Source organism: Grampus griseus, assembly GCF_964374135.1.
Source record: "Grampus griseus genome assembly, chromosome: 17".
Lineage (NCBI taxonomy): Eukaryota > Metazoa > Chordata > Mammalia > Artiodactyla > Delphinidae > Grampus > Grampus griseus.
The window spans coordinates 15,267,602-15,283,360 of NC_139011.1; the positions used below are offsets into that span (position 1 = coordinate 15,267,602).

A 15,759-nucleotide genomic window follows, 5' to 3' on the forward strand; every position below is an offset into this window, starting at 1 on the left:
CACTACTTCATTGCCTTTGGATTCACAAACAAGCATTTGCATTCCCGGCTGTAGAAGGAAGCTTGGTTGAGGTGGAAATGGGTTTAGCTCAGTCACACTTAAAAACTAACAAAGTGGGGCTTCCCTGGTGGCGCAGTGGTTAAGAACCCGCCTGCCAACGCAGGGGACACGGGTTCGAGCCCTGGTCCGGGAAGATCCCACGTGCCAGGGAGCAACAAAGCCCGTGTGCCACAGCTACTGAGCCCGCGCTCTAGAGCCCGCGAGCCGTAAGTACTAAAGCCCTCGCGCCTAGAGCCCGTGCTCCGCAACAAGAGAAGCCACCGCAATGAGAAGCACGCGCACCGCAACGAAGAGTAGCCCTCGCTCACCACAACTAGAGAAAGCCTACGTGCAGCAAAGAAGACCCAACGCAGCCAAAAATTAATTAATTAATTAATTAAATTTTTTAAAAAAAGCCTCCAGTAAGCTTTTGAATCTGCTGTTTCAGGACACGGACATCTTTGGAGAGAAAGAGGTTTGGCTAATATCATAACAGAAATGAGATAGAGCTGAATGCATTGTTTCAGGGCTTGGAAGCAACAAACAAAGAAGAAAAAAAAGGCCCAGTTACAAATGCTGAATCAGTGACAATATATCCATTCCTTCCAACCAGGCGAAATCAGTAAAAACCTGCTATTTTCAAAAGGCATGGACATTTTTATAAGCAGCAATAAGGTATAGAACTGGGGGCTGGGTATAATAATTATATTCCTGAAGAAGTATATGTGGACTGAACTTTTGTGAAGCAGATTCTATTTAAATTGCAATCCAAAGGGAAATCTAAGCAAAAAACCCTTCAGTAAAGCAAATGGTCATCATCCATTTCCCAGATTCTGTAGATCAGTGTTTCCCAGGTGAGGACTGCCTCTGGGCATAGTCACAGGCTGGTTAAATAAAGGAAGTTAGTTGAACAGGGAGTTTTTAGCAAGGCACAGTTAGTGCAGCCCTGGGACACTCACCACTGCGTCACTGTCATACAGCTCCACCACCACTAACGGCGGGGATCCTGCCAGTTCCTTCGGGTCTCCGTGCAGCACCAGGTCATTGAACAGCAGCATCTGGTTCCAGGTGGGGGAGAGGGTCTGGGAAATGACCTGGAAGTTGGGGCCAAAAGAAAAGCAAAACATCGCTCGACTGGGTTGGAGGGGGCTCCGTGAAGGGTAAAGAGGACACATTCTCATCACCATTGCTCACTTATTCAACATTCAAGCAACGACGGAAACTGATGTGCTACTGAGTATCGGATGCTAGGGATGCAGATTCCCTTCCCTGGAGGAGCTTATATAAGCTTCATGAGTAGAACTCCCACCTGATTACCACCCTACTTGCAAGCATAATTCCAATTCGATCCTCACAGTAGTGCTGTGATGATAACACCAGCTACCCTTTATTGAGCACGTACTGTGTACAGGCTGCGGTACTTCACATACACTGTCTTGCTGAAACTTCCCAACAATTCTGGGAGGGAGAAATGTAAACCAAGGCTCACTTGCCCAGAGCCGGCACATGGCAGAACTGGGATTCAACCCAGGTCATCTGGCACCAAAGCCCAGGCTACTAAGGTCAACCATCCTCACCAAGTAGATGCTCATATTATCTCCATTTTATGAAAGGGCAAACTGAGAATGGGGAAGATCTAATGATTCTTCACTGTGAACAAATAAAATTTCGCCATCAAATACTCGAAAGTGGATTTTCAATTGAATATTCCTCACATGCAATTCTACTGTTTCGTGGACATTTATTCGACTGCATTGACCTGACCAGGGTCTTCAAAATAACCTTCACCATTTTGCATGACATCATTCTTTCTTCCATAGCAAATTGTGACATTGGAAGTTGGCTGCACCCATTATGCAGATGGAGAAACCAAAGGACAAAGAAGGACCACAACCCACATGACTGGTTCAGAACCATGAGTGGCTCACCTAGGAGTGACTCAGAGCCCCCTGCCAGGCCGTTCAGGTGGTACCTTCAGAAGGTAGAGTGTAATGAGCTTGCATCCTCTATTTAATTGGATGTTTGGAAACATGCCAGTTTCATAGAGCTAAAGGCTAAGGTTGCTTGCAGGGATAGGTGCCTGTACCTAGGCAGAAACTGCCGCATTCATGTGTGAGGCCAGTCCTGGAAAGAGGCCACAGTCACAGTCTCCTGTGCAGGCACATGGGTGATTTCTCAGGTTAACACAGACTGCACAGCTCCTGCTGGGTCCTGAGGAAATTTCCACACCACCTCTGCACTCCACTCCTACCTCTCACCATTCTCTCCAGGAGGGACTGGAGAGAGATCTGGCCTGAACTAACTACTGCTTAGATTCCAAAGCCCAAATAAAACTGTCATCTCAGAGCTTTACATCAAGAGCCATTTCTAGTCATGGCATTAAATCACTTGCACTGTGGTTGCGAAAAAATATTTGTATTGCTCTTTTTTATGAGTCATAAAATATGCGTTCCACAATTTCCTTCCTTCCTTGCTTTTTGCCTTTAGGGTATTTTATGCCTCAGACACAGTGAGGTTTTGAACATAACGTTTCAGAGAAAATCTTGATTTTTTGGACAGGAAGAGAATGGCTTCAACCAACCTATGAACAGCAGTTAAGGCATTGCAATGCAAAGTTCCCCTGTGTCGGTGACTGACATCACAAAGAACTGTGTGTTTTTATGTTGCTTTTGAAAATAGAAATGTGATCTTTTTTGTAACCTGTACCCAACAGTGTGACACCAAAGCAATTTATGATTCTCACAGCATCTTTCCTACAGAAATATTCTGATGGCTTCCTTGGCACTTTGGGCTATAACTGCCACTTGATAAGATTCCAGAGGCCAGCATTCATTCTTTCATTCATCATATATTTATTCCTTCAAAGTGCTAGGCTCAGTATTAGGCACTAACACAGCATCCTGTGCTTAGCAGGTATTCAGTAGCTACTTGCATGACTAAATGAGTGGATTTTGGCCTGTTCCATGATTAAAAGGACGATGTGGCTACCTTCGAGAAGTACTGAAACGTTCACCCAAACAAAATACATTGTCCCACTTCTCTGCCAAGGTGAGTACAGCTCACCTCATTTCCTCGGGGCTTCCTTATGGAGTTGTGCTTTATAAACTTGTTCGGTGACATTGTTGGAGAGATTATGGTAACACTTAAATTTAACGCTTTTAAGAAGAAGTGAGATACCATGGATGGAGCGTGGCTTTAGAATCAGAGACCCCCTGTAATGGAACCCTAGTGTCACCAACTGCCTATGTCCAACTTGGGCAGGTGATTTAACCTCTCTGATCCTTAGTCTTACTCATTTCAGTGGGGTTAGTACCCACCTTGTAAAGTTGTTATGACCACTGTCTAAGATAAAGCTTTTTAAGTGCCTGGCATACAGTAGGTGCTCAGTAAGTGCTTTTTGTCCACCCCCCTCCACCCCAGTCACACTCATTTATAAATAAGTAAACATTTACTGAATACCTACCACATGCCAGCGTTGGTCACCAGGGTAACTCGTATCTAACAAGAGACCACTGGTGTCCTCAGGACTCAGAGTCAGTCTGACTGCTTGAAATCTCAGCTTCCATGCCCCCCACCCTCTAAGATCCCCTGTCCTTCTCTTCTAAGTCTCCCTCTTACCACATAGTCCTTCTCCCTTTCTATCCCCAAAACATTTCTCTTTGGGAGCTGTCTCCCTTTCCCTTTATCCTATCATCACAAGATTTCCAAGATCCACGTCATCAGTGGTTCCCCTCCTGAAAGATTTTGTAGCATTAAGTCACTTATAAAGGATTGGCTGCAGGACCCTCCCTTCAGAGATAGTTCTCCTTGAGCAACACGTGGTCCATTCAGAGAAGTGCTACCAGGTGAAGGGTGGACCAGCTCAGCTATGACTGCAGGGCCCCCAGGCTCAGCCTTCCCCACCTTGAAGAATGCACGAGTGGGGCATGTCACACACAGATCAGTCCCTCCGAGGCAGCACACACTGAAACAGGAGAGAGAAACCGGAACCCTTTCTTACCAAAACGGAAGCAGAGTGGTTAAGCAAAATAACTTTGGAATTGGACCAACCTGGGTATCCATCTTGACTCTACCATCTTCTAAATAAAGGTCTCCAAGCCGTACCTTCCTCGTCTGCAGAATGAGGACACTAATAATACCCACTTTGGGCTTGCAGTTAGACGTAACCAAAAATGCATATAAAATGCTTAGCATCATGCCTGTCACAGAGGGAGTTTTTAAATAAATGACAGCTATCATTAGCAAAAATTATGTACTCGGTACAAAAGTATGGAGGTAAAGTCCAGGGTTCAACAGAACTTGTTTTCCCTTTCAAATGATTATTTGATAAACAAATGTCATGTTCCTTTGAGATATGCATCTAAATCAAATGAATATACTGTGTGGAGTTGCAAACTAGAAGGAGAACTACATAGGAGCCAAGGGAGCTCACTCAAAGCCCCGACCCCACCCAGAGTCCTGAGATCACCTCTGAGGGCTTGGAACGCCACAGCTGTGCAGGCAGAGGAGGCCTCCAGGGATTCCGCCCGCCCCCCCCCCTTTTTTTTAACCACACTGTGTGGCATGCAGGATCTTCGTTCCGCGACCAGGGCTCAAACCTGTGCCCCCTGAACTGGAAGCTCGAGGTCTTAACCACTGGAGCGCCAGGGAAGTCCCAGGGATCCCCCTTTTGAGAATCCCCTTTGTTTTTGGTGGGAAGCCTCAATGGCAATAATAACGCAGTCACACAGGAGCTGTTATAAACAAGGCACTGTACTGGGTGTCTCACCCTCTGGGAGGCATATACAATATCACCATCCCTATTTTACAGATGAAGAAATTGAGGACAAAGAGGATTTTGCTGTCACACAGCCGATAAATGGAAGGGCTCAGACCTGAACCCAGGCACTACGGCTCTAGAGTCTATACTCTTAACCACCGCGCTATGTACTACCTCTTAAATCACAGGGAGGAGAAAGGAGTCTGAAGTCTTCTCGTTCTCATGCTCAGTCACCTTCCCTCTGATGTCTCTCCCGACTTCCCTCCCAGGCAGAGCTAACCCCTCTCTCCCTGTGGCCCCTGGAGGTGCAGTACTATGGGGTTTATCACAGTGTGGCTGATTCGTCTGCAGAGAACTGCCGAGCTCCACTGCATCGTGCACTGTGCAGGAGCGGAGTCCGGAAGATGGCGGCGTGGGAAGACGCGGGGTCAGCGTCTCCACACAACTAGGGCGCCTGCCGGCCGCTGGTGGGAAACTCTGACCCCCAAGGAGACAGGAGGGACCCCAGAGTGAACCGGTAGGACAGAGGGGGACCGAGGGGGGAGAAGAAGTGGAGGCCAGACAAGATCGGCGCCCCTGAGGCCGGGGAGATCAGGAGAGGCAGGTGAGAGGGAGTCTCCGGGAGGAGAGGGAGAGGAGCGGAGGGCCTGGGGAGCCTGCTGAGCTCCCAAGCTGGTTCCCCCTGCTCCAAGGCCCCACCAGGCCGCGTGGGTCCTTGGGAGCATGGGGGGGGGGCGATCAGGAGACACAGGCTGGAGAGGGGCCCTGGGGGGCAGCGGGAAAGAGCGGAGGGCAATGGCCCCGCCCACTCGGGCCCAGGGAGCCTGCTGAGCTCCCAGGCCGGTCCCCTGCCCTCCAAGGTTCCCCCTTCCCCACTGGCCGTACTGGTCCTGGGGGCATAGGAGGGAGGCCGGGGAGATCAGGACAGGCAGTCGGGAGGGGCCCTCCCAGACCCCAGACAGGAGGAGCAGGAAAGGAGAGGAGGGCGTTTGCCCCGCCCACTCGAGCCCAGGAAGCCTGCTGGGTCCCCAGGTGAGGTCCCCTGTCCTCTGAGGCCAGGGTGGGGGGCACGGCTGGGCCCCTTCTGTTCCTTCAGCCTAAGCCCCACTCCCCACAGGCCCCAGGGCCTTTCGGGCCCTGTGCGTCCTGAGCATTGGCCCCGCCGACTGCCCAAACCTCGCCCTTGCTTAGGCTCCGCCCTCCACAAACCCCCCCCCCTTTTTTTTTTTTTTTTTTTTTTTTTTTGCGGTACGTGGGCCTCTCACTGTTGCGGCCTCTCCCGTTGCGGAGCACAGGCTCCGGACGCGCAGGCTCAGCGGCCATGGCTCACGGGCCCAGCCGCTCTACAGCCTGTGGGATCTTCCCGGACCCGGGCACAAACCTGTGTTCCCCGCATCAGCAGGCGGACTCTCAACCACTGCGCCACCAGGGAGGCCCAAACCCCCCCTTTTCTTTTCTTTTACCTCCTCCTCTTTTTTTACTATTGTGGTACTGATGTACCTTCCAGTTGCTGATTAATCTATAATTTTATTTTTACATTCTTTCTAACATATCTGTTAGTTTCCTAACAATAACAAAGCATTTTTACTTTGTTATTGTTCTCTTTTTTCTTGAATTTTTGAATTTTATTTTATTTTTTATACAGCAGGTTCTTATTAGTTATCTATTTTATACATATTAGTGTATACATGTCAATCCCAATCTCCCAGTTCATCACACACACACACCCCACCACTTTCCCCACTTGATGTCCATACGTTTGTTGTCTATATCTGTGTCTCTATTTCTGCCCTGCAGACCAGTTTATCTGTACCATTTTTCTGTTCCACATATATGCATTCATACACGATATATGTTTTTCTCTTAATGACTTACTTCACTCTGTATGACAGACTCTAGATCCATCCACGTCTCTACAAATGACCCAATTTCGTTCCTTTTTATGGCTGAGTAATATTCCATTGTATACATGTACCACATCTTCTTTATCCATTCGTCTGTCGATGGGCATTTAGGTTGCTTCCATGACCTGGCTATTGTAAATAGTGCTGCAATGAACATTGGGGTGCATGTGTCTTTTTGAATTATGGTTTTCTCTGGGTATATGCCCAGTAGTGGGGTTGCTGGGTCACATGGTAATTCTATTTTTCGATTTTTAAGGAACCTCCATACTGTTCTCCATAGTGGCTGTATCAATTTACATTCCCACCAACAGTGCAAGAGGGTGCCCTTTTCTCCACACCCTCTCCAGCATTTGTTGTTTGTAGATTTTCTGATGATGCCCATTCTAACTGGTGTGAGGTGATACCTCATTGTAGTTTTGATTTGCATTTCTCTAATAATTAGTGATGTTGAGCAGCTTTTCATGTGCCTCTTGGCCATCTGTATGTCTTCTTTGGAGAAATGTCTATTTAGGTCTTCTGCCCATTTTTGGATTGGGTTGTTTGTTTCTTTAATATTGAGCTTCATGAGCTGTTTATATATTTTGGAGATTAATCCTTTGTCTGCTGATTCATTTGCAAATATTTTCTCCCATTCTGAGGGTTGTCTTTTCGTCTTGTTTATGGTTTCCTTTGCTGTGCAAAAGCTTTTAAGTTTCATTAGGTCCCATTTGTTTACTTTTGTTTTTATTTCCATTACTCTAGGAGGTGGATCAAAAAAGATTTTGTGGTGATTTATGTCAAAGAGTGTTCTTCCTGTGTTTTCCTCTAAGAGTTTTATAGTGTACAGTCTTACATTTAGGTTTCTAATCCATTTTGAGTTTATTTTTTTGTATGGTGTTAGGGAGTGTTCGAATTTCATTATTTTACATGTAGCTGCCCACTTTTCCCAGCACCACTTTTACAGAGACTGCTTTTTCTCCATTGTATATCCTTGCCTCCTCTGTCATAGATTATTGACCATAGGTGCATGGGTTTATCTCTGGGCTTTTTATCCCGTTCCATTGATCTATATTTCTGTTTTTATGCCGGTACCATATTGTCTTGATTACTGTAGATTTGTAGTATAGTCTGAAGTCAGGGAGTCTGATTCCTACAGCTCTGCTTTTTTCCCTCAAGACTGCTTTGGCTATTCGGGGTCTTTTGTGTCTCCAAATTTTAAGATTTTTTGTTCTAGTTCTGTAAAAAGTGCCATTGGTAATTTGATAGGGATTGCATTGAATCTGTAGATTGCTTTGGGTAGTAGAGTCATTTTCATGATATTCTTCCAATCCAAGAACGTGGTATATCTCTCCATCTGTTGGTATCATCTTTAATTTCTTTCATCAGTTTCTTATAGTTTTCTGCATACAGGTCTTTTGTCTCCCTAGGTAGGTTTATTCCTAGGTATTTTATTCTTTTTGTTGCAAGGGTAAATAGGAGTGTTTCCTTAATTTCTCTTTCAGAGTTTTCATCATTAGTGTATAGGAATGCAAGAGATTTCTGTGCATTAATTTTGTATCCTGCAACTTTACCAAATTCATTGATTAGCTCTAGTAGTGTTCTGGTGGCATCTTTAGGATTCTCTATGTATAGTATCATGTCATCTGCAAACAGTGACAGTTTACTTCTTCTTTTCCAATTTGAATTGCTTTTATTTCTTTTTCTTCTCTGATTGGTGTGACTAGGACTTCCAAAACTATGTTGAATAAGAGTGGTGAGAGTGGACATCCTTGTCTTGTTCCTGATCTTAGAGGAAATGCTTTCAGTTTTTCAACATTGAGAATGATATTGGCTGTGGGTTTGTCGTATATGGCCTTTATTATGTTGAGGTAGGTTCCCTCTTTGCACACTTTCTGGAGAGTTTTTGTCATAAATGGGTGTTGAATTTTGTCAAAAGCTTTTTCTGTATCTATTGAGATGATCATAAGGTTTTTATTCCTTAATTTGTTAATATGGTGTATCACATTCATTGATTTGCGTATACTGAAGAATCCTTGCATCCCTGGGATAAATCCCACTTGACCATGGTGTATGATCCTTTTAATGTGCTGTTGGATTCTGATTGCTAGTGTTTGGTTGAGGATTTTGCATCTATATTCATCAGTGATATTGGTCTGTAATTTTCTTTTTTTGTAGTATCTTTGTCTGGTTTTGGTATCAGGGTGATGGTGGCCTCATAGAATGAGTTTGAGAGTGTTCCTTCCTCTGCAATATTTGGAAGAATCTGAGAAGGATGGGTGTTAGCGCTTCTCTACATGTTTGATAGAATTCATCTGTGAAGCCATCTGGTCCTGGACTTTTGTTTGTTGGAAGATTTTTAATCACAGTTTCAACTTCATTACTTGTGATTGGTCTGTTCATATTTTCTGTTTCTTCCTGGTTGAGTCTTGGAAGATTATACCTTTCTAAGAATTTGTCCATTTCTTCCAGGTTGTCCATTTTATTGGCATAGAGTTGCTTGTAGTAGTCTCTTATGATGCTTTGTATTTCTGCAGTGTCTGTTGTAACTTCTCCTTTTTCATTTCTAATTTTATTGATTTGAGTCCTCTCCCTCTTTTTCTTGATGAGTTTGGCTAAAGGTTTATCAATTTTTTTTATCTTCTCAAAGAACCAGCTTTTAGTTTTATTGATCTTTGCTCTTATTTTCTTTGTTTCTATTTCATTTATTTCTGCTCTGATCTTTATGATTTCTTTCCTTCTACTAACTTTGGGTTTTGTTTGTTCTTCTCTAGTTCTTTAAGGTGTAAGGTTAGATTGTTTATTTGAGATGTTTGTTGTTTCTTGAGGTAGGCTTGTATTGCTATAAACTTCCCTCTTAGAACTACTTTTGCTGCTTCCCATAGGTTTTGGATCATCATGTTTTTGTTGTCATTTGTCTCTAGGTATTTTTTGATTTCCTCTTTGATTTCTTCATTGATCTCTTATTTAGTAACGTATTTTTTAGCCTCCATGTCTTTGGGTTTTTTATGTTTTTTTCCCTGTAATTGATTTCTAATCTCGTAGTGTTGTGGTCAGAAAAGATGCTTGATATGATTTCAATTTTCTTAAATTTACTGAGGCTTGATTTGTGACCCAAGATGTGATCTATCCTAGAGAATGTTCCATGTGCACTTGAGAAGAAAGTGTAATCTGCTGTTTTTGGATGGAATATCCTATAAACATCAATTAAATCTATCTGGTCTATTGTGTCATTTAAAGCTTGTGTTTCCTTATTAATTTTCTGTTTAGGTGATCTGTCCATTGGTGGAAGTGAGGTGTTGAAGTCCCCCACTATTATTGTGTTACTGTCAATTTCCTCTTTTATAGCTGTTAGCAGTTGCCTTATGTATTGAGGTGCTCCTATGTTGGGTGCATATATAATTGTTATATCTTCTTGGATTGATCCCTTGATCATTATGTAGTGTCTGTCCTTCCTTGTCTCTTGTAACATTCTTTTTTTTAAAGTCTATTTTATCTGATATGAGTATTGCTACTCCAGCTTTTTTTTGATTTCCATTTGCATGGAATATCTTTTTCCATCCCCTCACTTTCAGTCTGTATGTGTCCCTTGGTCTGAAGTGGGTCTCTTGTAGACAGCATATGTATGGGTCTTGTATTTGTACCCATTCAGTGAGCCTGTGTCTTTTGGTTGGAGCATTCAATCCATTCACGTTTAAGGTAATTATCAATATGTATGTTCCTATTACCATTTTCTTAATTGTTATGGGTTTGTTTTTGTACGTCCTTTTCTTCTCTTGTGTTTCCTACTTAGAGAAGTTCCTTTGGCATTTGTTGTAGAGCTGGTTTGGTGGTGCTGAATTATCTTAGCTTTTGCTTGTCTGTAAAGCTTTTGATTTCTCCATTGAATCTGAATGAGATCCTTGCCGGGTAGAGTCATCTTGGTTGTAGGTTCTTCCCTTTCATCACTTTAAATATGTCATGCCACTCCCTTGTGGCTTGTAGAGTTTCTGCTGAAAAATCAGCTGTTAACCTTATGGGAGTTCCCTTGTATGTTATTTGTCATTTTTCCCTTGCTGCTTTCAATAATTTTTCTTTGTCTTTAATTTTTGCCAGTTTTATTACTATGTGTCTTGGCATGTTTCTCCTTGGGTTTATCCTGCCTGGGACTCTCTGTGCTCCCTGGACTTGGGTGGCTATTTCCTTTCCCATGTTAGGGAAGTTTTTGACTATAATCTCTTCAAATATTTTCTCCGGTCCTTTCTCTCTCTCTTCTCCTTCTGGGACTCCTATAATGCAAATGTTGTGTTTAATGTTGTCCCAGAGGTCTCTTAGGCTGTCTTCATTTCTTTTCATTCTTTTTTCTTTATTCTGTTCCACGGCAGTGAATTCCACCATTCTGTCTTCCAGGTCACTTACCCATTCTTCTGCCTCAGTTATTCTGCTATTGATTCCTTCCAGTGTATTTTTCATTTCAGTTATTATATTGTTCATCTCTATTTGTTTGTTCTTTAATTCTTCTAGATCTTTGTTAAACATTTCTTGCATCTTCTCAATCTTTGCCTCCATTCTTTTTCTGAGGTCCTGGATCATGTTCACTATCATTATTCTGAATTCTATTTCTGGAAGGTTGCCTATCTCCACTTCATTTAGTTGTTTTTCTGGGGTTTTATCTTGTTCCTTCAACTGGTACATAGCCCTCTGCCTTTTCATCTTGTCTATCTTTCTGTGAATGTGGTTTTTGTTCTACAGGCTGCAGGATTGTAGCTCTTCTTGCTTCTGCTGTCTGCCCTCTGGTGGATGAGGCTATCTAAGAGGCTTGTGTAAGTTTCTTGATGGGAGGGACTGGTGGTGGATAGAGCTGGGTGTTGCTCTGGTGCACAGAGCTCAGTAAAACTTTACTCTGCTTGTCTGCTGATGGGTGGGGTTGGGTTCCCTCCCTGCTGATTGTTTGGCCTGAGGGGACCCAGCACTGGAGCCTACCCAGCTCTTTGGTGGGGCTAATGGCGGACTCTAGGAGGGCTCACGCCAAGGAGTACTTCCCAGAACTTCTGCTGCCAGTGTCCTTGTCCTCACGGTGAGACACAGCCACCCCCCCGCCTCTGCAGGAGACCCTCCAACACTAGCAGGTAGCTCTGGTTCAGTCTCCTGTGGGGTCACTGCTCCTTCCCCTGGGTCCTGATGCACACACTACTTTGTGTGTGCCCTCCAAGAGTGGAGTCTCTGTTTTCCCCAGTCCTGTCGAAGTCCTGTAGTCAAATACCACTAGCCTTCAAAGTCTGATTCTCTAGGAATTTCTCTTCCCGTTGCTGGACCCCCAGGTTGGGAAGCCTGACGTGGGGCTCAGAACCTTCACTCCAGTGGGTGGACTTCTGTGGTATAAGTGTTCTCCAGTTTGTGAGTCACCCACTGAGCAGTTATGGGATTTGATTTTATTGTGGTTGTGCCCCTCCTACCGTTTCATTGTGGCTTCTCCTTTGTCTTTGGTTGTGGGATATCTTTTTTGGTGATTTCCAGTGTCTTCCTGTCGATGATTGTTCAGCAGTTAGTTGTGATTCCAGTGCTCTCGCAAGAGGGAGTGAGCGCACGTCCTTCTACTCCGCCATCTTGAACCAATCTCTCTTTTTTTTTTTGCCACCCCATGTGGCTTGCGGGATCTTGATTTGCGAGCCCGGGGTCAGGCGGAAGCTCCTGCGGTGGGAGCTCCGAGTCCAAACCACTGGACTCACAGAGAACCTCAGACCCCAGAGAATATTCATTGGAGTGAGGTCTCACTGAGTTCCTCATCTCAGCAAAAAGACCCACCTCTACCCAACAGCCTACAAATTCCAGTGTTGGAAGCCTCAGGCCAAACAACCAGTAAAACAGGAACACAATCCGACTCATAAAAAAAAAAAAAATTGAGATGGCACAAAAATATGTCACAGATGAAGGAGCAAGGTAAAAACCTAATAAAGGTTTTTATTAAGACCAAATAAATGAAGAGGAAATAGGCAATCTACCTGAAAAAGAATTCAGAGTAATGATAGTAAAGATGATCCAGAATCTCAGAAATAGAATGGAATCATGGATTGGGAAAATACAAGAAATGTTTAACAAAGATCTAGAAGAACTAAAGAACAAACAGAGATGAAAAACACAATAACTGAAATGAAAAATACACTAGAAGGAATCAATAACAGAATAATGGAGGCAGAAGAACGAATAAGTGAGCTGGAAGACAAAATGGTGGAAATAACTGCCAAGGAGCAGAATAAAGAAAAAAGAATAAAAAGAACTGAAGACAATCTCAGAGGCCTCTGGGACAACACTAAACACACCAACATTTGAATTATAGGGGTCCCAGAGAAGAAGAGAAAAAGAAAGGGTCTGAGAAAATATTTGAAGGGATTATAGTGGAAAAATTCCCTAACATGGGAAAGGAAATAGTCACCCAAGTCCAGGAAGCACAGAGACTCCCATACAGGATAAACATACCAAGACACATATTAATCAAACTAACAAAAATTAAATTCAAAGAGAAAATATAAAAAGCAGCAAGGGGAAAACAAAAAATAACATACAAAGGAATCCCCATAAGGTTATCAGCTGATTTTTCAGTGGAAACTCTGCAGGCCAGAAAGGAGTGGCAGGATATACTTAAAGTAATGAAAGAGAAAGACCTCCAACCAAGATGACTCCACCCAGCAAGGATCTCATTCAGATTCAATGGAGAAGTCAAAAGCTTTTCAGACAAACAAAAGCTAAGAGAATTCAGCACCACCAAACCAGCTTTACAACAAATACTAAAGAAACTTCTCTAAGCGGGATACACAAGAGAAGAAAAAGACCCACAAAAACAAACCCAAAACAATTAAGAAAATGGTAATAGGAACATACATATTGATAATAACCTTGAATGTAAATGGATTAAATGCCCCAACCAAAAGACACAGACTGGCTGAATGAATACAAAAACAAGACCCATATATATGCTGTCTACAAGAGACCCACTTCAGACCTAGGGATACATATATACTGAAAGTGAAGGGATGGAAAAAGATATTCCATGCAAATGGAAAACAAAAGAAAGCTGGAGCAGTAATACTCGTATCAGATAAAATAGACTTTAAAATAAAGACTGTTACAAGAGATAAGGAGGGACACTACACAATGATCAAAGGATGAATCCAAGAAGAAGATATAACAATTATAAATGTTTATGCACCCAACATAGGAGCACCTCAATACATAAGGCAAATGCTAACAACCATGAAAGGAGAAATCGACAGTAACACAATAATAGTAGGGGACTTTAACACCCCACTTACACCAATGGACAGATCATCCAAACAGAAAATTAATAAGGAAACACAAGCTTTAAATGACACAATAGACCAGATAGATCTAATTGATATTTATAGAACATTCCACCTAAAAGTGGCAGAATACACTTTCTTCTCAAGTTCACATGCAACATCCTCCAGGATAGATCACATCTTGGGTCACAATCAAGCCTTGGAAAATTTAAGAAAATTGAAATCATATCAAGCATCTTTTCTGACCACAATGCTATGAGATTGGAAATCAACTACAGGAAAAAAATTGTAAAAAACACAAATACATGGAGGTTAAACAGTGCGCTACTAAATAACCAAGAGATCACTAAAGAAATCAAAGAAGAAATTTAAAAAATACATAGAGACAAATGACAATGAAAACACGACAACCCAAAACCTATGGGACACAGCAAAAGCAGTTCTAAGAGGGAAGTTTATAGCAATACAATCTCACCTCAAGAAACAAGAAAAATCTCAAATAAACAATCTAAGCCTACACTTAAAACAACTAGAGAAAGAGAAGAAAACCCAGTCAGTAGAAGGAAAGAAATCATAAATATCAGAGCAGAAACAAATGAAATAGAAATGAAGAAAATAAACAAAGATCAATACAATTAAAAGGTGATTCTTTGAGAAGATAAACAAAATTGATAAACCCTTAGCCAGACTCATCAAGAAAAAAAGGGAGAGGATGCAAATCAATAAAATTAGAAATGAAAAAGGAGTAATCACAACTGACACTGCAGAAATACAAAGGATTACAAGAGACTACTACAAACAACTATATGCCAATAAAATGGACAACCACGAAGAAATGGACAAATTCTTGGAAATGTACAATTTTGAAAGACTGAACCAGGAAGAATTAGAAAATATAAACAGACCTATCCAAGTAATGAAATTGAAACCATAATTAAAGATTTTCCAAGGAACAAAAGTTCAGGACCAGATGGCTTCACAGGTGAATTCTATCAAACATTTACAGACGAACTAACACCCATCCTTCTCAAACTCTTCCAAAAAATTGCAGAGGGAGAAACATTCCCAAATTCATTCTATGAAGCCACCATCATCCTGATACCAAAACCAGAAAAAGATATTACAAAAAAAGAAAATTATAGGGGCTTCCCTGGTGGCGCAGTGGTTGAGAGTCCACCTGCCGATGCAGGGGACACGGGTTCGTGTCCCGGTCCAGGAAGATCCCACATGCCGCAGAGCGGCTAGGCCCATGAGCCATGGCCGCTGAGCCTGCATGTCCGGAGCCTGTGCTTCGCAACGGGAGAGGCCACTACAGTGAGAGACCCGTGTACCACACACACAAAAAAAGAAAATTATAGACCAATATCACTGATGAACATAGATGCAAAAATCCTGAACAAAATACTAGCAAACAGAATCCAGCAGCACATTAAAAGGATCATACACCATGATCAAGTGGGACTTATCCCAGGGATGCAAGGATTCTCCAATATACACAAATCAATCAATGTGATACACCACATTAACAAATTAAGGAATAAAAACCATATGATCATCTCAATAGATGCAGAAAAAGCTTCTGACAAAATTCAACACTGATTTCTGATAAAAACTCTCCAGAAAATGGGCATAGAGGGAACCTACCTCAACATAATAAAGGCCATATATGACAAACCCACAGCAAGCATCATACTCAATGTTGAAAAACTGAAAGCATTTACACCAGGATCAGGAACAAGACAAGGATGTCCACTCTCACCACTCTTATTCAACATAGTTTTGGAAGTCCTATTCATAGCAATCA

At 42.7% G+C, this 15,759-nt stretch overlaps 1 protein-coding gene across 1 annotated transcript in view; it reads right to left on the reverse strand.

The window, feature by feature from the left end:
- The window catches only part of FER1L6 (fer-1 like family member 6), a gene marked incomplete at both ends in the record, with an annotated part of 146,181 nt that overhangs the window by 49,025 nt on the left and 81,397 nt on the right, over positions 1-15,759 (reverse strand). The window contains one exon of the mRNA XM_082674389.1: positions 999-1,133. Within this exon, the coding sequence (XP_082530515.1) occupies positions 999-1,133 (135 nt within the window). The remainder of the gene's footprint in view (positions 1-998; positions 1,134-15,759) is intronic.